Genomic DNA, 25,047 nt, shown 5'->3' with positions numbered 1-25,047 from the left:
TGACAGCAAAAAAAGATTGTAAGTGATTAGAAATAGAATTCTTATTGGGCTGTTCAAAGAAATGGAATGAAAAAAACACAAGCCCACTTCATTTGATTCAGTCACCTTTGCTGTGAAAGCATTTTAGGGAAGCTTACAAAGGAAGAAATAATCCATTTTGTGAACTAAGAATCAAGACTTTCAGCCAGAGACACAAGGAACCTTTTATTTCCTAAAAATCCTATAATAGCGTTTGCTGTAAAATAATGGGGAAAAAAATGAGATAGGAGTTTAAAAATAGTCTTTAAAACAAAGCTGTTAAAGTGATCTTAAAACTGTGAAAAAGAAAAACATTTTATACAACAGTCTGTTCCTCAAGTACAAAAAGCATTAAAGAAAACAATCATTCTCACAAAAGGATTTAAAGGAATGTGGTCAATACCTCCCATATCAGCAAAATCAGTGTAAAGCATCTAAATTTGGTAAGCAATTCGGATTGCCCATTATTTGGAGCTGCCAGAAACTGCCTTCCTCTAGAGTCAACAGAGAGCAGGTGTTAATGCCTTCCTAGCAAAGCCTAATAGCAGGTATGAGTACAGAACACGTGGGGAAGGGAGTTTCACTAGTGTGTTACACTGCTGCTTGTCAATACACAATTCTACCACTGCTGTTGAGTGCCAACATGCCCTGCAGAGAGATTTTATGGGTTACAACACCGAAAGGCTGAATTTTGTTTCCTTCTCCATCTGTTTATTATCCAATTGTAGTCAGCACCATAAAAAAGTGCTGCATTACTACCTCATTTGGCTTCCTTAGGATGTCTTAAAGGTTCAGCAAATCTGAAGATGGCTGATAAGGATTAATAGAACTCTCCTTCCTGGAAAGAGTTAAAATTGAGCTGGGAGATGTTATGACAAGTAACAGCATTCACTGTAGGAAGTACACTGTAGGAACAAAATACTTCACTGTGAGGACAATTACACATTAGATTATGTTGCTCGGGGAAGTGGTAGTGCCTACCTCATTGGTTCAGCCTGATAGGGCCCTGGATAACCTACTTTAAGACCTTGCTTTCTACAGAAGATTGGACTGGACAAACTCCAGAGGTCCCTTCCAACTAGACTTTTGGATGCTTCTGTAAGTCTATGATGCCCCGCACGGCTGATTCCAGTCCCACATGTAATTACACACACACACGGGCGTTTGCCGATGTTTGGTAGCACCCTGAAGGCTTCAGAATGTGACGTGTGCTAAGTGCTATTGTGCTATCTGAAATGTTTGATAACAGGGCAATTGCTTCAGGCAGCAGGATTCTGCGCTCCTCCAGTTCCGAGGTTTACTGTTAATGCAGCGGCTGGGTTGCATCCAAATTACAAGGTGAAAACTTTACATTCTGAAGCACTGGGTGACGCCTGGAGGTTCAATAAGGAGATCTGATAGGCAGATAGGCAGATCTAACAGGACACGACTCATAATCTATATTTGCATCTCTCCTTCAACAGAAAAAAGCCACGATGATAGGAGTTGGAATAGAGGAGAAAGAGGTAATCCTTAAAAAGTTTTCTTTTTTAATGGTTTGATAATTATCATTATTAAAAGCTACGGAAGTCATTTTATATTACAAAGACCAGTAAAAGTTTATGGAAACAACAAACTTAATACAGTCATAAGAAAGCAGTATTTTCAAATCTCTCATTGCAGAGAACACAATATTCTGAAATGAAATTTATCCTTCAGGTTGCTGCCTTAAAACCCTCACACACATTTCATGATCTCCATGAAAATATAGCTGCATAGAAATGTTCTTATTCACTTCCACAGAGATTTGGATCCCATTAAGGTTTTTCTTCTTGATGTCTCATTTTATTCTCTCAAATTAAAGAGAGAACACAACAGAGGCATAAAATAAAAAACTGAAAATTGATATTGTTTAATTATAGTAGACTTCTCTGAAAATGTAAGTTTTAAGACAGCATAGCACATTCAGGATGAAGTTCCCTTTCTTTCTACCTAAATACATAAATTATTATCCAATATGTTGATTTCACCAGTACCCCAGTAAATGTGACATTCTACCCAGACATGAAGTGATACATTAACAATGTCCTTGATGATAATGGCTTTCATGCAGAAAAATATTAAAGTAATCCTTGAAAATGCTATTAGAAATGGCAAAAAATTAACATTACCGAAAAGTAAAGTTCTGTTCATCTAATTGGTATGACTGTTGACAGGGCATGTTTCTAGACACTTTAATGAAAGTCAGTGTGTTGTTTATTTTTTCTAAGTTACTTCAAGGTTAAATTATGGTCACCATGGTAAATCACTAAATACTACATGGATACACACTTTAATCTATGCCCTAAAATAATTTCTCACTAATGATTTCTATGACCCATTCTGTGGCTAGAGAAATTATCTTTCTTAATGTTAGAAATACTGCCTATGTAAGTTCACCAAGTAATTCAAATGTCTTTGATTTTCTAATACTCAAATGCAAAAATTGTGCAAAAAGCCCCACTGTGTAATATGAGTCATTACTTTCCTGTAATAAACACTCCAACAAAAACAGGCACAAGTAACCATAGAAACAGGTGCGTATATTCTAGTGCAGTGGTCTCTAACCTCCCCTGGCCCACAAGCAGCAATACTGAGCTAGCAGCATACTGCAGGCAACTTCATACTTTGTTTTCCTCATCATAATCAGTTTTAATTTTTTAATTTCCTGTGACTGCAAACAGCATCACAGCATCTCACTAGAAACATGAGCTCAATAAGCTCTTGCTAAGTAAAATAGCAATAGACAGAAACAGGAAAAAACGAGAGATAAAGAGAATCTGCTATTGTAGACGGAATGCCTTATTCAAATATGGGATACCAATATTGCTTGTTATGAAATAATATTTAAAGACTGTCAATCAGAGCTGTCACAGAGGCTTAAACTGGATATTTCAGCATTTTTTTACTTAAATAAAAAGAAATTGAGTAATACCCTTTTCCCCAAGGCAGCATAGTATGCGACCTGCACCAGGTTTCCAGTAGTATTACACATAATACAAAATTCTATTTTTTTAATACAGACATGTAAAATAATTACTCACAAAGACGATTTTATTTCACTTTATAACCACAAGAAGCACAGTCAAAGGCGAAACTCAAATCTTAAGTTGACTACATCCTTGCTTCATGTTTGCTCTATGAACTTTTTTACTACTAAAAGTAAGTGGTTTTCACTCTCTTTTTCTTGCCCCTCCACAGAGCTATACTCAGTTTAATCAAAGCATTTCATCATTTTCTCATCCACATTACTGATTCTGCTAGTTGCATCTGTACCTTCCAGACTAAGGTCCTTACTCACATTTGTAACTTGCTTCATAGTGTCCAAACATATCCTGAGACTGTGTTTTTACCACCAAACATCAAAAGCCATCTGAGCATGTTGACATGGGCTGACACAAGCCACATACTCTGTTTTACTACCTGACCTTTAAAAATGACACAACATCTTGATCCTTAACTCATTTTTATGCCATGGGGTATTTTGTACAGTAAATATAAAATAACAGATTGCAGTAATTTCAGGATTTCCTTCAATTTGTGCAATGAAGCAAAAATTGACTTGACAAAGTTACAAGAAGTTGGTGAGCAAGCTGCAATTCAACTGATACTTCTGTCGTTTAACAGAAAGATTAGACTTATTTTCTATTTTTTCCATTCTTGCTGAAGTGGTTTTAGGTAGAAGATTTAGTATTAAAGGTACTGGAGAGAATGCAAGAAAGATCCTTGTAGTAAATTCTGTAATCCATAACTCATGACAAACTTCTGAGTTAGTATCATTATGGTAGAAACTCATTTGAGCACAAATTAATTAATACCATAAGAGTTAAAAAGAGGAAGTTTGCACTCAGAGGTCTGTACACTTTCTGTAGTGCCCATCATCCACTGATAACCAACCTAAAAATATAGAAGTGGATTAATTGCTTACTGTGAAATATCTAAAGGTTAGATGTCACCATCCAGCCTAGTTACTTTAAGCTTCCTCTAGAGTCAATAGAGAAATAGCTCTGATGAATTACCTTTTGGAAGGGCCTATTTTACACACTGATCTCAGTATGAGGTCTCTCTGAACTCACTATAGAAGTTAGCTCAGATTTGGATAACTAAATTGCAGACCCTCAAAATAGGGTTGAGGAATCCTACTGAAAGCATTCTTATTTTAAGCCCTAAAATCAAGAAGCAAAAAACTACTACAGGCAAGCAAAGACGACTAAAAAAGTAATAGGGTACGTAACCAGACATTAGCTGCCACTGGAAACAACTACATGTTCCCATATTCCCAGTTTAGAGCGTGGCAGAGTATGATACTGCTCCACCTCATATTGCTTGTACTACAGGGGAAACAAAGGAGCTGCAGGGAACTAAATGTGACAGAGTTCAAGTCCACATGGCTCAGGTAAGGTGCCAGATTACTCTGCCCTCCATTCTTTCCCCTTGGGCATGTGGATAGTAACTACAGCAGCTAAAGCATCTATCAGAAAAATAACAGTGAAAATGTTCTATTTGCACAGGGGGAATACTGCCTGGGAGCACCTGCCATGCTGAAAGCCACTGATTTTAGTTAACTAAGGATTCTGGCCTTTAGCATTTGACTGAAAGAAGGGAAACAACTCAAATCTGTCTGCGATTGAGTTGCCAGAAGGTTAAGCTTTGCTTCAGTCCCCGCATGAACGCAGAGAAAGGGTGCAGTAAGCTAATGATGTAACTGCTTACTTTAGATTCTTGCAAGAATAGTGCTCAGTGCTACTGAAATAAAATCCGACAAATCCACTTGCAACTACTTTAGTTAATACAAAAGTTTTGCTGTGAATCCTAAGATGTAATTGATTTAACAACTGGGGAAATGTCAAGGACCATTACTTTTGACATTCTATAATCCCTTTGTTAGCTGAAATATGTCACAACTACACAGCGAAGAAAGATATTTCTATTAAATTCAGTGTAGTGCTTCTGCTATATAATTTTTTTTTCCAAATTTCAGCCTGATTGTACTAAAATTGATGTCTACTAGGCTGTTTTAATGGACAAGAGAGAGAGCTCTCACACCTTTTATTTTCAAGTGTTACTCTCTTAACAGAGGGACAGGACATACTATACCTCAATTTTACAACATGATTTCAATGTTGATTTTGTAATACCATCCTGATTGTGATTAGAAGCTGCAATGAGGATGGGGTACAATAAACATGATTTCATGGTCCATCTCTATTCATCTCTCATTCCTTTAAGGCAGAATTTTCAGCTTAGCGATCTGTTTCTTGGTTCCTTTTGTTGCTATGGATGTGAATTCCTCTCTAATATGCACATATTTTCTTCAGTGTTTCTTGGACTTTGGCACATTTTCCTATGCAGTTATTTAAAATGCCAATGGGGCAACTGCAATCAATACAAGTAGTTTACCTGTAATGTTTCTCCATACTTTATTCCATCTCCTAATAAAGCTGAAAGTAAAAAATTCTCAAGATATGATATCTTTAGATTACCTTTAAAATACCTTGCTCATTCCGATGTGACACGACTTGCAGAACACAGCTTATTAGTAATCAGAAGATAATTTTTATATTATATTGATTAAAAAAAATAAAAAGTCCTTCCATTGGAGGGTAAGCTTCCTGCTTTTTGTCCTATGCCTGATGCTTATCTAATATCACATGTATTTTATGTTTGAGATTTTTTTTTCATTCCTCTGGCTACAATTCCTCCCATGTACTTTTTCAGTGTGGTGATCCTTACAAAATTCTCCCTAAATTAAGGGGCAGACCTATCTAACACACATACAGTCATGTTTTAAGTGACATGTGAGTGGGCCTATAGATGTAAGTGTTGATTCTATATAACTGCAAGCCTTGTTAGTGAGGTTACAAGTTCCTAATAAACTATTTTAGACTGCCACAAACATTAGTTCGTACATGGTGCTCCCAGAAGCATGCCAGCTACATCAGTAGGTTATATAGTGGACATAAATTGTATGTAAATGGGAGCCCAATTCAAATCTTATCCAAGAAACAGTGAAGGAGATTGTTTTCCTTTCATTTGTATAGATTTAACCTTTCCTCGATGAAGGTAACTATAGCAGAGCTATTTCTGACTACGAAATCTCAGACAAGAAAATCTGAACCAAAGATTCACTGATCTATAGTTACATTTGGGAAATAAAGTTCATGCAGATAAGCTTATGATAAATAGAAAGCGGTATTCTGAACTGAAGAGATCATGAAAATACCAATGTCAAATTGAATTCAATACCTTACATTATTTCATTAAATGTATTCCATTTTGTATATCAGTACATGGTTCAGAATCCTGGTACATTAAAATAAGTGGAGAAAATTGCTTTTATTTCTTAGAAGGCTATAATTTCCTACACAGATGTGTTTAATTTTTAACTGTTTAAGCATATTGTTTAATTTTTTGACTCTTTACAAAAAAATAAACCACTAATAGTAACAGCAAAATAAAGACCACTGCCAGCTAAACAAGGAAGTTCCAGTTTTATTATCCCAATGAACTGAAGTTTAGTCATTTACCTAGAGCTCCCCTGTGTCTGCAAATCTGCATATTCCATATATTCTGGCAAACACCTCATTATATTTTTTCTGATAATCTTCAGGGATCATATTACTTTATCAAAAAGAGCATTTCCAACCATATAAAAGGCTGTTTAGAGTATAACAAAGTGATTGTCAAAGAAGTGAAAGCATTCTGTGAGAGGCTGGTTGACAACAAAACCATCATTATTCACCATACCACCATAAAAGACGTCCTTGACTTCTGCCAGCTCACTGAGATTACATCATATTGTTCAACCACCCCAGTACTAACAGAGCTTGTGCTTCAGGATTCAGCCTGTATCTGAGGAGCAAGTGTACTTTAATATAGATGTGGAAAACATTTTTCCATGAAGATGATCTGATTTAATGTATTTCCATTTTATGTGAGAGAATTAAGGATAAAATTAAATTAAGTAATCTCTTGAAACACCCTTAAATGCCTCACTGAACTGAATGAATGACAGATCTGGCAACATGCTAATACTGGGAGACTTTTAAGTTCATGATAGTGACAGCTATTGTTTGTGCTGCATTGGCAACAATAATTAAAAGTAAAAGTTTGATTTCATTCAATTAAAATATTCCTATTCCTAAAAACCACAATAATCTAGTTTCAATAAATCCCATTATGTTTCTATCCTGGGCTTAATTCTTACCTTCTGTCATCACTAAAGCAGAGCTGCACTTCACATTTAATATTTCTAAGTTTGAGACAAATAAATTTTAACAAACCTGATGTAGGGCTTTTCTGAAGCCAGTCTGGATGCCATAAATTATCTTCTGATATTTCTGGCAATATTCTAATTCCTTGGATCTGTCAGTTGAGCACGCCCTCAGTAGGACACTGACAAGAACTAATCAGACCGCAGAGAAATGTGCTAATCTTCAACTTTCTTAAAAAAAAAAGATAACTTACAGGAACTCAACTTAAAACATTTAGATCTTTTCTAGTATGTATATGTCAAAATTAAAGAAATGAGGTCTCCATTTACATGTGGACATGCATTAACTCCAGTAAGCATTAATTCCACAAATCATGTTGGAGATTGAAGTATTTATACAGCATGGATATGTAGTACTCCACATTTGAAAAATCTGATTTCTAAGATTATCAGTATTATTAAAAATTATAAGCAAAGCAGAAGTAATGTGATTCTTTGCTGTGTTTCTTTTTCTCCTTAGAGTGCAATACTCATACTATTTGTCCCTGGCACCCACCTGTTATCTTGCTCCTTCAAAGTACAATCAGATCTTCCTGCCCACAGTTTTACTGCCTATCCCATATTTCAACATGTTTCGCTGAATTAACACCAGAAGGTACAATACGGAAACAGCAGTGGTTCAGCATTGATGAGAACAGAAATACTTGCTTATCTGTACACTCTCCAAAGCCCCCATGCACACTAAGACAAAGGTAAAAAGCTCATATTCATGCTGTCTTCCTAAAATCATGATTTTAAACTGTATTAAGGAGAAGGGAGAGGAAAAAAATATATTTTTTGCTTGTAATGGAACAAAGCTAAAATAAAAAATAAAGAAAATTGTATAGATCTATCATATACTATAATTATGTATATGTCATAAGGATAACAAATAAGAGAGTCGATCATTCTGAGTTAATTCTATTTCCTTTTTACTGCACAAACATGCATCTTACTCATATGCTAAAACACAAGCCCAAACTGCCTTAACTTTAATACACAGATAAAGCAAGACATGGAAAGGACACCTCTCAGCCTCCAAAATTATGGTAGTAACTAGTGTATTTGGATGTTGGGATTCCAGTCCCAACCCAGCTACCCCTATGTTAACACAGACCTGAGGTCTGTCTATAGGGAGGAACCAAAAAAAAGAAAAAAAGAAAAAAAGAAAAAAAGAAAAAAAGTAGCATAGCAAGACCTGCCTATAAGCAAGCTTAACTAATAATCGCCATATGATAACAGCAGAGTGATATCATTCATTAACAAAACATACTGCAAAAATATCCTCAGTTTCCCTGTTGATTTAATCGCCAACATCTTTTCTAGCGAAAGATAAAAAACAAATTAAAACACCCAATGTCCTCCAACTGTACTCATTTCAAGTGTTAAATACCAAAATAATATCCTTAAGATAGTTTTGTAAAATACGTTTGTGCAGTTGCTTTAAATAAGTTGACGGTTTCACCAAAACATAATTTCTTAATATATGTATTTTCATCATCCAAAAAGAACCCATTAAAAAACAAGCACTGTCTGGTACCTGGAAGCAGAAGTCTGACATTATAGATTGGACTGTAGCTCTTGAGTAGAAGCTGAATGCATTGCAATATCCCTAAAAGAACCTCTTTTACCAGTTTAGGGAAATGGGCATGTTTTGTTCACAGCTTCTTTTTTATGTATAGAAAGATGGTGATATTTAACATCAATTTTTTAATCCTTGCGATGATTTACTAAAAGATCATAGTTTTTAATTGCTATAGCATTAAGTATTTTTAAGACACGTCTGTAATACAATTTGGTAGATATCTGCTAAGATGCTCCATAAGCTATTCTTATAAAAATACTGATGTGGCTAAGTAACATCATCCATTAATTCATGCACTACTCAGAAAACAGAATTTGCAATTCAGTAAAATCATTAAAATGTGCAATTTATGTAGAAAGATTGCAGAAAAAATGGAAACTTGCATAACCAGGAAGGTCGTTTTTTAAAATAACCTTTCATATTAAAATATTGCTGTACTAATTAAAGCAAGTTTCATGACTGAAATCCATATTAAAAATTTTTAGCTCATAAAAACATAATAGCTATACATAAATCAAAAGAGTAAACCGCTCATAGTTTCTCTTACAACTACCTGACTTACTTGATGAAGTAACCAACAGCTAATTTTTAATGTTATCAAACTATTCAGTTAGAGGCCAGGCAGCATTCACAGAAGTTATCCTCTGGTTGCTGACATTACACATTTACTGAATTCACTTATTTGAAATAGATTTAATTATGAGTACACAGGATTTTCCAGGACTACTGTATCATTTCACAGTGAGCACTAACATAGACCATCATTCTTCAAATTAGAACATAATTTAAAAGGGAGAAATCAAAAATAGATGGTAAGAAACAAACTCACTTGGTCTTAATTCTCTGTCTGACATAATGCTCCATAAACTATTAAAAATCTTATTAACATTTGTACTATGACAAGCAACAATTGCCTATACCACTATAAACCATAATACAAATACCATTTCACAGCATCTTTCAGTGCTTTATTCCAAGTATGGCCGCTACACAGACTACAATCTATTGGACTGCATATCTGTCCCCATTACAGTTCTTCTGGAAGAGTCAGTCTACTATGATAGAATAATAAGAAATACCAATATGCCATTTTAAAAATAAAAGCATCTCAGACTCTGCAGTGGATATACACCACACTATTATCTTCTGGTTTCTTTAATACTTGTATTTTATGCCCCTTGCCTACACGCATGTCAGGGTCTATTTCACTTAACCACATGTATTTGTTTATTTTATCACTTTATACAGAGATAACAAAAAGTTTTTACAGACAAAAGGCTAAAAATTTGAGAAACTTTTTATTTTCTATAAACCACTGGGACCCAGGGGAAGTAAATTTCTAATTTGTCCTCAGAAGGTGTTAATTAGATATAACTTAACATTTTCAAAAATCTTCCTATATCAGTTACAATGTTACTAATTGGGACTTAAGTGGATGGTGCCTACCTTCTCCATAAATAAGATTTCTCTCTGGGTTAAAGTTTTCATTAATCAAGGTTCAAAAGTTTATTAGCATTTCAAACCCATAGGCCTTTACAGAAATACTGATTTATGTATAAGTTGGGTTAAGACTTTGGGTATAATTCAGAACAACATATAGCAATAAATTCATTGATTTAAAGTCTTCAATGTGCTTAAACTAGGACAACAGTTCATAAACAAGATGGTCAGAGGGCTGGAGTACATGATGTATGAGGAGATAAGAGATGACGGTCTGTTCAGCCTTCAGAAGAGAAAGCCTCCTTAACTGCTATCTCCAACTACGTGATCAGAGGAAACAGAGAAGATGGAGCTATGCTCCTCTCAGAGGGGCAAAACAGTAGGAAGAGAGGCAGCAGACACAATTTGGAACATGGTAAATTGCATTTAAATATTAGGAAAAAGTTTTTTGCACGAGATTGGTGAAATACTGGACAGGATGCCAGAAAGGTTGTACAATCTCCATCCTTGGAGGATTTGATACTCAACTGGACAAGTCCCTGAGTAACCTGACCTAACTGGACCTGCTTCAGGCAACAGGTTGGACTAGATCACCTCTGGAGGTACTTTCCAACCTAAATTTTTCTATGATTCCACAAATAGTGCCAATGAATCTAATTCATTTGAGTGTAACTATATTTATTAATTCAGACATTAAGTTGTAAGAAAATCCTCAGTTGTTGAAATAATAATAAATACAGCCATCTTCCACTTAAACAAACTATCTTTGCATAACACAGGTTATGACTAATCTATTTTACCATATATTTATCCAGTAAAGAAAGAGTAAAATGTTGATGTCCAAATAAAATAATCCTTACTGCGATCTACATGCGTAATGTGAACCAAGGCAGTGGGAGAAACTCCAGTTGCTCACTCTGTGACGACAGACTCTCATCAGACATGCTTCACAGATCAGTTCATATCCACAAAAATACAAACCTTACATTATCCAATGAAAGATGTTACAAAATCCAGCAACATATTACTCATAACCCCTAGCTGCTCACTGTGAATGAATCTGATCTTTCCATACACAAAGGCTGAGAAATCAAGCTTTGCACAAAGAGTCACACTGTGTTGGCAGTGCCTCCCTCCCTTTGGCCTAATCTCCACATGCCCACTTCTTTGTAAGGTTGTACTGGCTGTAAGAGTAACTTGTTCCTCCCCTTCACTGTCCAAATGCGAATGCAGAACACTAATTTCCCATTCACAGTCCAATGGCCTCACCTTCATCTGCTTAATGGACACTTTTGAATAGGAGAGTATATGTAGTAGCCAGAAATACTATTTCACAAAAGATTACTTTGGCCTTACGCAACACAAGACGACTTTCACAAAATCTTATATCAGTAACTTTCCAAATGTTAACATTAATGAAATTTTAACTTTTGCTACTAATACGCATTAGATAGATTACATAATAGTTTAATTTGGCAGTGAACAAAAACGCTCGCTCCAAAAGCACAAGTCAGAACCCACTGAAGAGCTAAGTACCACCTGAGCTGTCTCAAGAATCATCAGACCTTTCAGAACTGAAACACACTGATTCTGTATTCTGTGCAATAGTGACATAATTAAACTGTTAACAAGCTTTGCAGATGAATTTTCTGTATATGAACTGAATTTGTGTATTTTTACTGAAGACTGGAAACAACCATTAAAACAATGCCACAGAATGAAGCCTACTAAAAAATTATGCAGTTTTATGTTCTCCAACACCATATCTACTTATACAAGTATAATTAGTCCAGTAATAACTGTAAGCATTTGATAACAGAAGCATTTGTTTATGAATATTTATTATATTAAGAAAAAAATCAGCAGAGCAAGATAACTTTATTTCTCATTTTGCTCACAGTAAGGCATATATATATATACTCTTATTTATTATTTAATTATTTTAAATATATATATATATATACACACATATATATATATATACACACTCTTATTTAACTCTGCAATGAAAACATCCAGTCTTGGGGAATGAAAATCAATATGAACCTCTAGACATTTCCAAAAGATTCTTACATAAGTAAGAATCTTACATGTAGCTCATTTTGCCTTTCCTTATTCATACTAACACAATGAGACTATGTATTTCTTAGCAGAAAATCATATTATGCATGCCGGTACTTTATTTTTTGGATTACATGTGCAGCAAATGTGCATCTTTGTCAATCTATCCTTTCTGTTTAAGTGCCACGGTGTTGCCTGCAGTTAAAAAAAATCATGGCAAAAAGACCTGAGAAGTTAAAATAATCAAATGCCATTAGCATATATTCTGATTCATTTACTTAAGAATACGAAAAATATCTTGGAAATGCTTACCTTAACTATGCCACGGATATGCATTTTAGCTATCATCTCTGCAGTGTAAAGAAACATCAGTAGAGTATCGAGAGCAAATGTCACATATTGGAGAGGAGGATAATGCTCAAAGGTCTTTGGAGTGTTCATGCAAACGGAAATCACACTGATGATGGCACAGATTCGTAGTAAAGAGTGTACCCACTGAAAAAAAAAGACATTGTGATATTGATTTGATACAGCTAAAATATTTAGCCTCCGTATCTTGTACCAGGACTTTCTGTAAACACATATGGTTGAGTTTTTCTTTTATATCATTATTCATATATTTATGGTCTTCCTCCAAAAATAAACACTTCTGATTTTGTTAAAAGTATTAAATAAATTATTAGTTTATTTGGGAGGCTGTATAATTTAGGCAATAAGGATTAAATATCAGGAAAGAGAGTATGAATGCTATACTTTGTGGCCTTTGCAATCCAATTTATTTTCAAATGATAACTTGTCATTTCTATCAGAACCACAACAAGAAAAAAAAAAGCACTTTAGCAAAAGTGCATCTCCAAACAAGAAATATTGAACTAAAAAGTATACTTATAGCACCTTTTAATCTAGGGAAAGGTTCTATTCTTATTTACACCAATTCAGACCTTCTGATATCAAGAAGTTGCAAAACCACTCATCTAATTTTGGTTTACTAAACACTTGTCTAAGTGTAATGATATTTGACCTAGATGAACAGCTCTAGTGTTCATATACTTTGAGGTCAAATTAGTAACTTGAAAGTGCAAGGCACCATACGAATCATCTACATCTCTTCAATCTCCACAGAGTAATCTCTTGTTTCAAATGAAAAAAATAGCATAAATAGCAAAGTGTGGCTGATATAAAAAACCGTTGTCTGTCATATGAAAATGTCAATATTACATGTGCTAAGCAATATACTAGTCCATCAACATGACAAGAAGCAAAATGATTCCATCTAAAAGCAGTGTACTGAGAATTGTATGTACATAACCTATCTCAGCATATACTTCTGCAATGACATTTTTAGCTTATTACAGCCATCAGTACAAACCTTCTATTTAAAATTAGTTAGTATGAATCATTAATATATTGGCATTGTCTTGTAAATGATTTAGGTGCTAAAACGCAGAAGCAAAGCTGAGGGAGTCTGGGATCCACACTGCAAATGAGATGATTGTTTCACTAAATGAATATAAGGCCAATAGCCTCTATTAATTGATTTGAGTAGATTTGACTTTTGCTCTTATAAAATAAACATTTCCACTGTGCTTTAAGAGAAGCATGAAAATGCCTTCTCTGCAAAAGTATGAATTCTTCAAAATAAAGGAATCCTGGATGCACACTAACTGCTGAATAAATAAATAACTGACATATTTACACGGTAATGGCATTTTCTTAATACTGCACATTCTATTAATAACTCTATTCCCAATGAAACTTTCACTGGTTTCAAATTACAAGACACTTTTATACCAATCTATTGCTTAGGTCACACTGTAGGCCAAAGGACACTAGGAGAATCTGAATTCTACTGGAAAATAAGCAGCCAAAATATGCTTTTGTATTCATAAAAGATGTAAGAGATGAGATTAGAAAATCAAAACTTTTAAATACTGACCACCACTTTAACAATAAAATGCTACTTTTGAAACACTTATCCAAAGCTCATTTTACAAACTTGGCTTGTAATTTCAATAAATATGATAGCAACCAGAGACACTGTAAGGATATGTGATTAAAAAAAAATCTGTAGGTGAGCTTCTTAGCAAACACTGCCTGCCCATTCCTGTCACTCTGCAACAACTGAAACATTTTTATTTAGATTTAGACTTTTCGCAAAAATGAACAAGTAGATTAGCAACCACAGTTCAACACCTTTTTCTTACAAATACTTACTTATTTCATAATCTTTCTTGGAAGTCATATTTCAATGATAAAATTCACATTTAACTTTTAACAGGCAACTACTGAAAGAGATACCTACCGGTTTGTTAATCCACAGAATATCTGCATTGTCTGACAAAGACTCATCGGGACCAAAATCTGTAACTGGCTGGGCTTCCACCCTTGAACTTTGTTTCCTTTTGAGCATCCTGAAGTTAACTTTTGTTATCTATAATGATGAAACCTCCTTGGGGAGAAAAAAAAGAGAAGAGTCATTAATTTACCAAACAAAACATTTTATAATGAACTTTTGAACAGTTTTGTAATTAACCTAAAACATTTTGTCTCTGTGCCAACCTGCTTTTGTACTTACTGAATAATAGGATCTTCATTTCATCAAGAAACTGCCTATACCAATGACTGATATGACTCTCATAAGTTTACAAAATGCACACATAGAGGTATGCAACTCAAATAATTAAGGGAAACTTAGCAAAGCTTGTAGAAAACTTATATTAGTATGCAAAGAAGACTATTGCGGGGACATAAACCCAAAGTAATCTTGATGGATTTGATCTGGAGCCATGTAATGTAACGGTGACATTTCCATTTATTACACTAAAGCCCAGTGAGCCAAAGGCAAACAGGAGATGTTAAGTAGCCAGCAGATGCTACTGTTCTTCTGTTCTTTCCTGAAATCAGAAAATAAGTCTTTTTATTAGAAAATTCTATTACTAATATGTATTTTTCTAATATTCTTCACGTTAGCAATTACCCACTCATGAGCCAGACAGCTGGTTCACTCCAGGACTTATGCTGGCACATGGAAGCATCGAGGAAAGTGTGCCCTTTCCACAAGGCTAGGCACAGTTTCCACACTCCAGTTTGTGCAGCACAGAGACCAAGCCTTTTGTGCACCTCAAGGATGCCCGACAAGAGCAGAGTTGGCTGTATCTTAATATTGATTTTTGCACAGATACACTGCATGGAGCCAAAAAGCCTAAACAAATAAAGAGATGAACAAGCTGCACCCTCCCAAAGGAGTAACAGTCTGTCTAGAAGACAGCACAGGGCATGCACAAGATCCACTCATTCATGAAATACAATCCCTTAGGTTTTGTTTTGCTTTTTTCCAGGAAAACAAAGGGAAAGCAGAAAGCAAGATCTTGGACAAACATTCAGGACCAAGCGTGTTTTCTAGGGGATGGTACACTTTCAAAAGGTTAGTCAAAAATAATATAAGTTAATTCAATAAAAGCTACAAGTTAACCATCAAATATCACAAGGTACGTTGACGACTGCAGTGTGAATACAAGAAACACGGTTCTTTAATTAGCTGGCAGCAGTGGGTTTAAAGGCTATGGGAGGTACCCAGGCGTTTTCTCCCAACTGTCCTTTTCATTATACAGCCCGCTGCTTCACATCCAAACACTATGCCTTTATACATTCTTTACTGCCTCTTCTTTTACCTATAATGGCAAACATAACCTGCTCATCTTCTTCTGAGTCACTTACAGTCTATTCCTGCTGTGTCTATTCACTCTCTTTCAGAATCAAGAGGTCAGCTCCCGTCTCTGGAACCCCCCTGCTATGTTTTCAGAAGACTGCTTTTTTGCTTTTTCCCACAGTGTGTCTCTCCACAGGCAAGGTACTCCTTGCAAACCTCTGCAAAGTTTCCTCACTGTCCTCTTTCAAATCCATTGTTAAATTAAAATGCCTGATCATGATGACTCTGTGATCTGGGTACCCTAGTGTTTTCCTGTCTGCATACACCTGATATCTCCTGTCTAATATTTAAAATCCAAGCCTGGACCATTGGTCTGTGTTTGTATAGTCCATAAAGCAATAGCATCGAGGTTGAGAACTGGTGCTCCTAGCTGAAGGAGCTGAAGTTATACAGCAATTGTTTTATTTTTTTAATAAACAGATGTGATATAAAAGCAAAAAATATGGGACAACTTCTGACATCTTTACTCATGTTGGATGGTCAATCACAGCCAGATACAACCTTAGTACAAGTGAAACTGATAACCTGTGACTGAAAATATGCAAATGTTCTTAAATGAACATTTTAAATACACTCTAACAAAGGAAGCCTGCAATACAAACATATTCCTACAAGCTCTATGTTCTCTTAAGCCTCCTCCTTCACTTCCTGCTCTCATGTCTTTCCCACAACATTCCATTACTTCCTTCTCTCGACTCATTTTTCCTCCTATTTATTTCCAAGCCTAATGCACTGACATATTTTTTCTGTTTTGACCAAAGCATAATTAAAAACTCTTGACGTCTTGGGGGATGTTGGTATATTTTTTGAGGTCATGAAGCATTGTATCACTCTTATAATGGCTACATTTAGCACAGTGATAAGAAGTCTGCCAGTTTTTGGCAACTGCAGCTCCCAAGACCTTAGAAGTAAAAAAAACCAAAAACCAAAAACCAAAAAACAAAAAAAAAAAAGAAAGAAAAGAAAAAAAAGTACTTTCCAAAATGCTTCTTGCAACTATGTTCCTCTGTAAACTGTTACTCAAAAGCTAATCAATAAATCAGTAACATAACAATAGTTTTATGTTTACCCTTTTTGACAATGACTATGATAGTGGTTCCGGTAATCTCTTAAGAAAATACTTATAAATGGTACAGGATCAATATGGTAAGTACAATCAGTAAGACAATTATGAGAAAAGGCTCAGGATATGAAACACTGGTGAACTACTACTAAAATCATTTTTATTATTGATACTCTAAATAACAAGTTTTATCTGTTTCGGGAATAAAGTAGATAATTACCAACTCGTTATAAAAGAAGCTCAGTCGCTTTTATGCTTTTTTCAGTATTGCTTCTTTATATATTTGATGTGTGGAAGATTAGCCATATCCTCACAGTGAAATTCCCATTTACCTTGTTATCCAGTGACACTTTCTTTTTACCTATTGAACTGATTTGGGCACATAAAATATCATGAACGTGAGATGTCAGCTCCAGTTTCAATTCACTGAGTCATAATCAAATGTCGTGACAAAAGAGATCAGCATTCCTATTTTTAATGGGAGAGATCAGAAGTCCTATTTTTAAGAGGTGGCCATGCACACAAATCCAAGGGAAGGGAGGAAACATCTGTGGCATACAACAGGCAGTATGCTCACTTCTCTACTTGAAATGAGCAGGAGTGCCCACAAAACTGTAGAATCAAGACTGAAAGCCAGGAACCTTCTAGACATGATCTTTAGCAAGAATGTTCAAAGTATAGTAAGATTGTTCACAAGCTTTTATGCTATTCTTTTTGTTCTCACTACTTTTAATTTTCCAGGAAACACACAGGCTTTTACATGTGTTTGTTACCTTAGAACAACACAAAGCCCAAGGCAGCCTCAAGACTCTCCTGTACGCGTATAAGGAATTTAACTCTTGAACTACAAAATTGTACTCTTGAATTGCAATCCCTTTTGCAGCTCTGTCTGTAAGGGGGATTCAGCTGCCAAGATGCACAGGAGGAAGGGTGGTGTGCACAAACTTGAAGCACATGACGTGCAACGAGCACCACATGAAGGGGTGCTCCTGGGGAGGCTGCAGTCCTCCTTACCTCCAACTATGAATCCACCCCTGCAGCTCCCGCATTGATTCTAACATACATCCTTCGGTCTTCCTTTAATGACTACCTGTTATCAGCATAAGAGACTTAATACATTACCTGGGGAATATTTCTAGCTCCAGAGTTTTTAGAAAAATGGGATGTGGGGTGAAGATAGGTTGTGAGACAGGAAACAGCATGGAGTTTTGGGGCTATGTCCACTTCAGATTTCCTTGGGGTATTTTCTCTGTATTAGCAATGAAAATCAACAGCACTGGTATCAACCTTCTTAAGGAGGAATGTAGTCTCTTTGCTTTTAAATTTTTCCTTTAGATCTTTTTTAGAAGCAAAGACAAACTAAAGGAGCAAAACAAAACAGAAAATTATTCATGCACAGAGCCCTTTCAGATCCACTCAGTCAGCCTTTTCTCTCTCTCACCCTGAACTTGCATGTATGTTCAAAGAAAATTAAGATCATAGCAAGACAATCACTATCCCATCTTAGAACTAAAATTCAAGACAATAAACTAAATTTATCAGCATTCTACTAGATCTGCAGCTTCTCCTGAAATGGAAGTATACCAGCACAACAGCTGGTAAACTTAAAACTCAGTGTGCATATTGAGGGAAAAAAAAAAAAAAAAACTCTAAGAAGAATGTCTAACTCCAGTTTGTGATATCCCCGCTGACCATAAGACACTTTTGCTGATGGAAGTTTGCACTTCCTACAAAAATCAGAAGACAAATTAAAAAAAGCAGCTGATCCTACACAGCCCAAAACCTGAGAAATCCGTGCCTTGTTCCTAAAGTAAGTTCACTGTATATAGCATATTCTCAAGCAACCTCTATTACAAACACAAAAAATGCATTTATAAAAGGCACTGGTAGAAAAAGAAGGCAGTTGAAAAACACTTTCACATAAATTAAGTTGAAAAATAAAGCAGATGCTCCTCTCTGTCAAAATTTCTAAGACTTATAGGAAGAGTTTAAAGAACAGCCAAATCCTTGGTATCATCAAAGTCTGGCTTCCTGCATATTTCTGTCTCAGAGTCTATTGGCTTTGTCACCTCAGACCACGTGAGCACAGACTGGAAGTCCTCCTATGGCTGGGCACCTACAAGAACTCTCTTTAACATGAACTCTGAATGTTTGAAAATATGTCATGGAACTCTCATTCCAACTTGTCATAGAGCTAGGACATATAAAGTGGCACATAAACTTGTTAATTATCTTTTAACCTTAACACATATGCAAAATCAAAAAACTGCCAATGGGTCCAGAATTTTTAGTGGGTAACAGGAAAAGGGACCTAAACACATCAATACATAGCATGATGAAAAAACATCAGTTCCATTTTATATTTAGAAATTCCACAAGCTACCTTAAAGAAGAAACTGCTCTCAGCAATAGTATAGCTTCTACGACTACTACTCCAAAAAAAAAGAAAAAAGTTCTCTTTCTTTACAATGCCTTCCTGCTGTTGAATCTTTAATAGTCTTCTTCCTTTCCCTCCTACCAATTGTTCTTATTTCCCCACTGCCTGCTCACTCCATCCCAATGGTCTTCCATCCCTACTTTTGGTACAATTACATGTGCAAGTTATTTCAGAATTTGTTTCCATGTACTACAATATTTGAAGTGAACAAGTTATATAGATGACAGTACAGGTATACTTAATTTTAGAAGGGTAAAGGCAAAATTCCATGTGATACAATCACATGCCACATCTGCATGTTATTATTAATCCGTAACTAGTTTCACAGAAAAACTTCCATTAGTCCTCTTTCTGTAGTGTTGTTGCTCCATCCGATAAAAATTCCTAAAAGAGCTATTCATTATTTTCAGCATAGCATACTGCTAATAGCTGACTGAAATTCTACTGTTCTCTAAAATCAAACTGGATTCTTCACAAAAAAGATATATTGAAGGAAACATCTTAAAAATAGTTACATTAGCACTTTCGAATCATTTGGACACTGGTACCTGGTGATGTCTTGTGCTCACAAATAGGATTTGAGGCCAAACAGTCGGGCTGGGTTCACAGATCAAGGAAGGCTTACCCTTTTTAATGCAAAAACCCCTACTCCAAAAATAGACAGGTGCCTAGAATTTAGCTTTTTGCTCTCTACAAGTCTCCTGTGTCTTGTCTTGTCAATGGCTAAGGGCTATGCTCACACAGTATTTATTTCTTAAAAATAGTTCTTCCTCTAAGAGCTAGCAAGAATGATTCAGATCTTCTCAGTAGACAGAACGAAATACAAAAGTCCATACAGAAGCTGATCTCTTGTAAATACGATATACAGTCTCCCACTAGTACCACACAATGTCATGTCATGACTTCCTTTTACCATAAACCTTCCAACACTTCCAAAATACACTATTTTGAAGAACCTATGCATATCCACTGTGTTGTGATGTAGCCAGATAACGAACTTCATGATTTTAAATAAAACTGGTTTGCATTTTGATATTTTTAATTCAAGAATAGCATTGCATAAAAGAAAGAAAATCTGAAGATCTCTACAATCTAAAACATGTCATCTTAGTATTAAATAATCAATGATTTTCAAATGAGGCTGTTAAATGCATTCCACCATAGCACTTCTTTTTATATACAAGAAGTAGAGATCAAGGTACTCCAAGGTTACCCCACCAGTAAAGGGCAGTTACACTCTTACATTTATTCCACAGTCCCAGCTTCTCAAGTATCCGGAAAGGAAGGACAAGCCTGAGCACGAAACTCCTCCTTCCCTGAACAACTAGATTTTTCCTTCCAAAGCACGAGAACGATGTGCACCCCCTAGATTGTTGGTATGAGGTGAGACCAGGGAGGTGGACAGTATCCCAAGCTCCATAGCTTAGACACAGCCTAAGACATTACTCTGTCATAATGATTGGTTAATGCTAAGAGTTTAATGATGGTCACTGAATGCCTAGGAGTTACATGTAATGAATATATTGAAGGCAATACATTCCCTTTATGAATATATATCATGGCTTAATAGCTATATTACTTTGAATGTTCTTTTCAACTGCAGGCCATCTACCCACCATTTGCTGCCTGCCCTAAGATCAGCCTACTGCAATGTAGGCTATATAAAAATTCTTTAGAGCCCCTAGCTGACAAAGAAATACAGCGATTCACTTGATAAGAATCATGCTGGGAAAACACGACAGCAGTATTCTGGGATTCCCTTTTGTGATCTACTCATTTCCAGGCGGAAATATTATGTTGAAGCTCTAAATGTCTAGTACTTGCCTCTTTGTGGGGCACCTTCTTTACCCATACCTTACAGCTGCAGCTATGAATAGCTGAGGTACCTCATCTAGATGTTTTTTCTTGTAAAAGCAAGGGGGCAGGTCATGCTTTGAGAGGATTTAGGGAGCAACATATCCTCTGTATAAAAGAGTCTACATTTGGTGACCTTCTAAGAACACTGCAGGAGATACATTTTGCAGGATTTTTCAGGAAGGGTTGAGGGCACCCCTACCAGAACGAAGAAGGGGTGGAAAGGAGCTTCTCTGTAGGTGGATGGCTGGCTGCAAGCCTGCTTCAACGATTATCTTAATGTTGCTGGGATTTTGTTGTACCACTAAATTACGTGTTAGGGTGCCTAGAACCTTGTATACACATCTTTTTGTTATTTAAATTAAAATACATTTAAAAATAAAATAGTGATTATTTTCTTTTAACATTGTTACAAATTCTGCTAAAATAATTATTAAATTAATAATAAATTATTAAAAAAATTGAATATTCTAGAAGATGATCTAGATGATCATCTTCCCCTTCCAAATTCTTCTCCTTTCATTATTAGAGGAACTGCCAGAGAATTAGTTAACACTTATATATTTCAAACTTGAAATCTTGAAAACAAAAATTAGGACTCTTCCTTGTTATTTTTTCTTTAGAACATACAAACTGACATCTAATAAACATTCTCACTGCTGTAGGAGAATTCCTAGAAGCTGCAACCACAACCTTTGCTTTCTAGTACCATCTTTATAAACACAATAATTTGATGTCATACCCTAGGAAAAAAAAAAGCCCAAACATGACAGCTTTCTTTTGGAGAAAAAAAATGAACTGGAAAACTGAGACTATAAGATCCTAGGATAATTCAGATTGGAAGGACCTCAGGATATCTCTTGCCCTGTTCAAGCAGGGTCAGATGTGAGGTCAAACTAGTTTACTGGAGTTTAGAGAGGCTACTCCAGTCTGATCTTGAAAACCTCCAAGGACAGACTGTACGAACTCAGTGGACATCCAGTTACATACACTGCTTGACTGTCCTCATGGGGAAAAAAGAAAGGAAGATTTAAAGATCAAAGAAAATTTAGAAGAAAAAAAGAAGAGCCAAGAAAAAGAAATTAACTAGTGGAACCAAGACTATCTGCAACCATAGTCTGGGAGTACTGTCTCCCAGAGAAAGATAATTATGAGTACTTACACTAATACAGGAATCTTCAAACAAAGTAGAAGAAGTTATAGAGGTAAAGAAGGGAAGTAGAGAAAAAGATCGAAAAGGAAATAAAATATGATTCAACTCATAATGGTTATTTTAGGCTGATTTTGTTGCCTCCAAAAAGACTGTATGCTCAAAACCTGCTGGAAATCCAAGTCCTTTCCCAACTGTTAAAGCATTACATTACTCACACAGTAAAACAAGTTTATTTTTTGAATGCAACACCTCTATTTTGCTCATAAACATATTAAAAAAATCTTATTTTCAACTGCCTGAATTCCAAAATACCATGAGGGGAATTAAAAAACAACTCCCCAGAGGCCAATAATATTTCCACCTTATCATGCGATACTCATTTCTTAAAAAGCATTGTTATTCTAAAAAATAACACACTCCTCTCCTCCTGCAGAGTTAGGACCAGTATAGCCCATTATCTTCTACAGCTGAGCTTGATGATGATGATTGCTTGTGGAGAAGGTTTAAGGCCTGAAACCTATGTGGCTCAAGACCTCAGTTTTCACGAATGCAACATAGGTCTATATAAAGCACTACTCACAGCATCCACTATGTCCAAAATCTGGAGATAAATCAAAATAGTGTTTATATGTTAGAAATTTTTATTTCCAGGAGGTATATGTCAAATGAGAATGAACTCTGATGGGCCACATCTCTGATTAAAATAAAGCAGACATGCCAAACAAAAAAGTCTTTGGGCCTACATTTCTAAAGTACAAATGGCATTCTTATTGTGAAGGCTCAAGAATTTTGTTTTAAAATACAGACTCTGGCCCCACTGGTTAAACAAAAATTTTCCCAATTATTCTTAAAAGTACCCAAAGACGTATGTGTAAATTTGCAGAAAGCCTGAGTCTTCTAGCAGCCTGAAACACCAACTCAAAGAAACATGACTTTCTTCTCCATGAAAGTTACTGAACTTCTCAATTTATTCAGCAAAAAATAGTTTATTGTCAAGATAGGGTTTTATTTTTTCCTTTTTTGGTGACTTATGGAGCAGGTGGGACGGGGTTGTTGTAGAAGAAAATGGAAGGTGCCAAGGACAATGAAAAGAAACACAAAACTGAAGATGTCAAAGACACAAAACCAAAAGACCCCAAAAGCATTTAGTTGGTATTTTCCTCGCTGTATTTTCTTTATGAGTGACTCAGAATGTAACAATGGGTAACAGCACAAATCACAAAAAGCTACATCTGTACACAAAGGCCATCCAAAATCTCAGTTCTTCCTAGGAACGTGTCTCTGACGTCAGCAGGAGTGCTAAAATAAAAACGTGAACAACAACAATAAAACAAAGTGAGCATGCCCCTTGGCACGTAATGAATTATGCTGAGACCCTCCAAGCAGGACATGATGTTTTGGGGAACGGGGGTAATGGATTTCGGGTCCAGGCAGGTCGATCTCGGCCCCCTCGCCGACCCGCGCCTCCTCTCCCCACCGCCCCCCCTCAGTGCCGTCCCCTCCCCACAGGCGGCGGCGGCCGCTCGGCCCACGCGCGGCCTACACGCCCCACACGGCCGCACAAGCCCCAGCGCCCCCTCGTAAGCTCACGCCACGGCCGCGGCCACTCTCAGCGCCGCCGTGAGGTCTCGCCGGCCGCTGCCCGCCGCCGCGGGCCGGGCGCTGCGGGCCGGGCCCCGCTCCGCGCTCGGCGGCTGCCCGCGGAAACGCGCCCCGCGCGGCGGCAGCAGGCCGCGCCGAGGGCCCGGCCCCACGGCGGCCGGAGGGACGGGGCGCGCCCGCCGCCCCAGCCCGCCGCCCCCGACCTACCGCCAGCGTCCCCCGTCATGGCGCGGCCGGGAGCAGCTCGGCGCGGCCCCCTCGAGCTTGTGAGGCGCTGCTGGCGCGGCGCGGCGCGGTGCGGCCCTCCCCGCGGCGGCGGCGGCGGCGGGGGAACCGGGGCGGGTGGCGGCGGCCGCCCCCGGTCTCTCGGCAACGGCGGCGGCGCCGCGGAGCCCGAGCCCCGTGCGGGGGACGCGGGCAGTGGGCACAGCGGGGCCGCGGCCCCCGGCGCTCGCCCTGACCTGGGCGGGGGGGACAGAGGGCGGCCCGCGGTGCCGCGCCCCCCGACCCACACCGTGCGGGTTTAAAGTAAATGTCGCCTAACCTGTCAAAGATCAGAGGGTGAGTAAGCAACAGCGGGGTGGGCTTGGTTTTATGCAAGCAGAAAAGCGCTTTTTGTCCAAGCAGAATCGCCCCTGGGGGGGGTGGGAGGGGGCGAGACTTGGGCACCGCCAAACTTGGGACTGCCTGCCTGCATCGCCCGCACCCCCTCCTCGGTCTGCGCTTCATTGAGAGCGCATCGGCTCCCACAACAAGCAAGTGCTAAGTGGAATTTAAAAGGAGCCCAGGTTGCTTTCTGCCGCGTAAAACCGAGCAGTCACTGGGCAAGGAGAAACACTCAACTATTCAAAAAAA

At 37.3% G+C, this 25,047-nt stretch overlaps 1 protein-coding gene across 1 annotated transcript in view; it reads right to left on the bottom strand.

Annotated features, from left to right (window-relative positions):
- The window catches only part of NALCN (sodium leak channel, non-selective), a 243,686-nt gene extending 219,193 nt beyond the window's left edge, over window positions 1–24,493 (bottom strand). The window contains exons 1-3 of the mRNA XM_062566808.1: window positions 24,400–24,493; window positions 14,677–14,823; window positions 12,687–12,869 (exon numbers count right to left, since the gene is read on the bottom strand). Coding sequence (XP_062422792.1) covers window positions 12,687–12,869; window positions 14,677–14,784 — 291 coding nt within the window. The 5' untranslated portion in view covers window positions 14,785–14,823; window positions 24,400–24,493. The remainder of the gene's footprint in view (window positions 1–12,686; window positions 12,870–14,676; window positions 14,824–24,399) is intronic.
- Between the last annotated feature and the right edge of the window lie 554 nt (window positions 24,494–25,047).

This window comes from Rhea pennata, chromosome 1 (genome assembly GCF_028389875.1).
Source record: "Rhea pennata isolate bPtePen1 chromosome 1, bPtePen1.pri, whole genome shotgun sequence".
Classification (NCBI taxonomy): Eukaryota; Metazoa; Chordata; class Aves; order Rheiformes; family Rheidae; genus Rhea; species Rhea pennata.
This window is presented reverse-complemented; position numbering and strand designations above follow the sequence as displayed.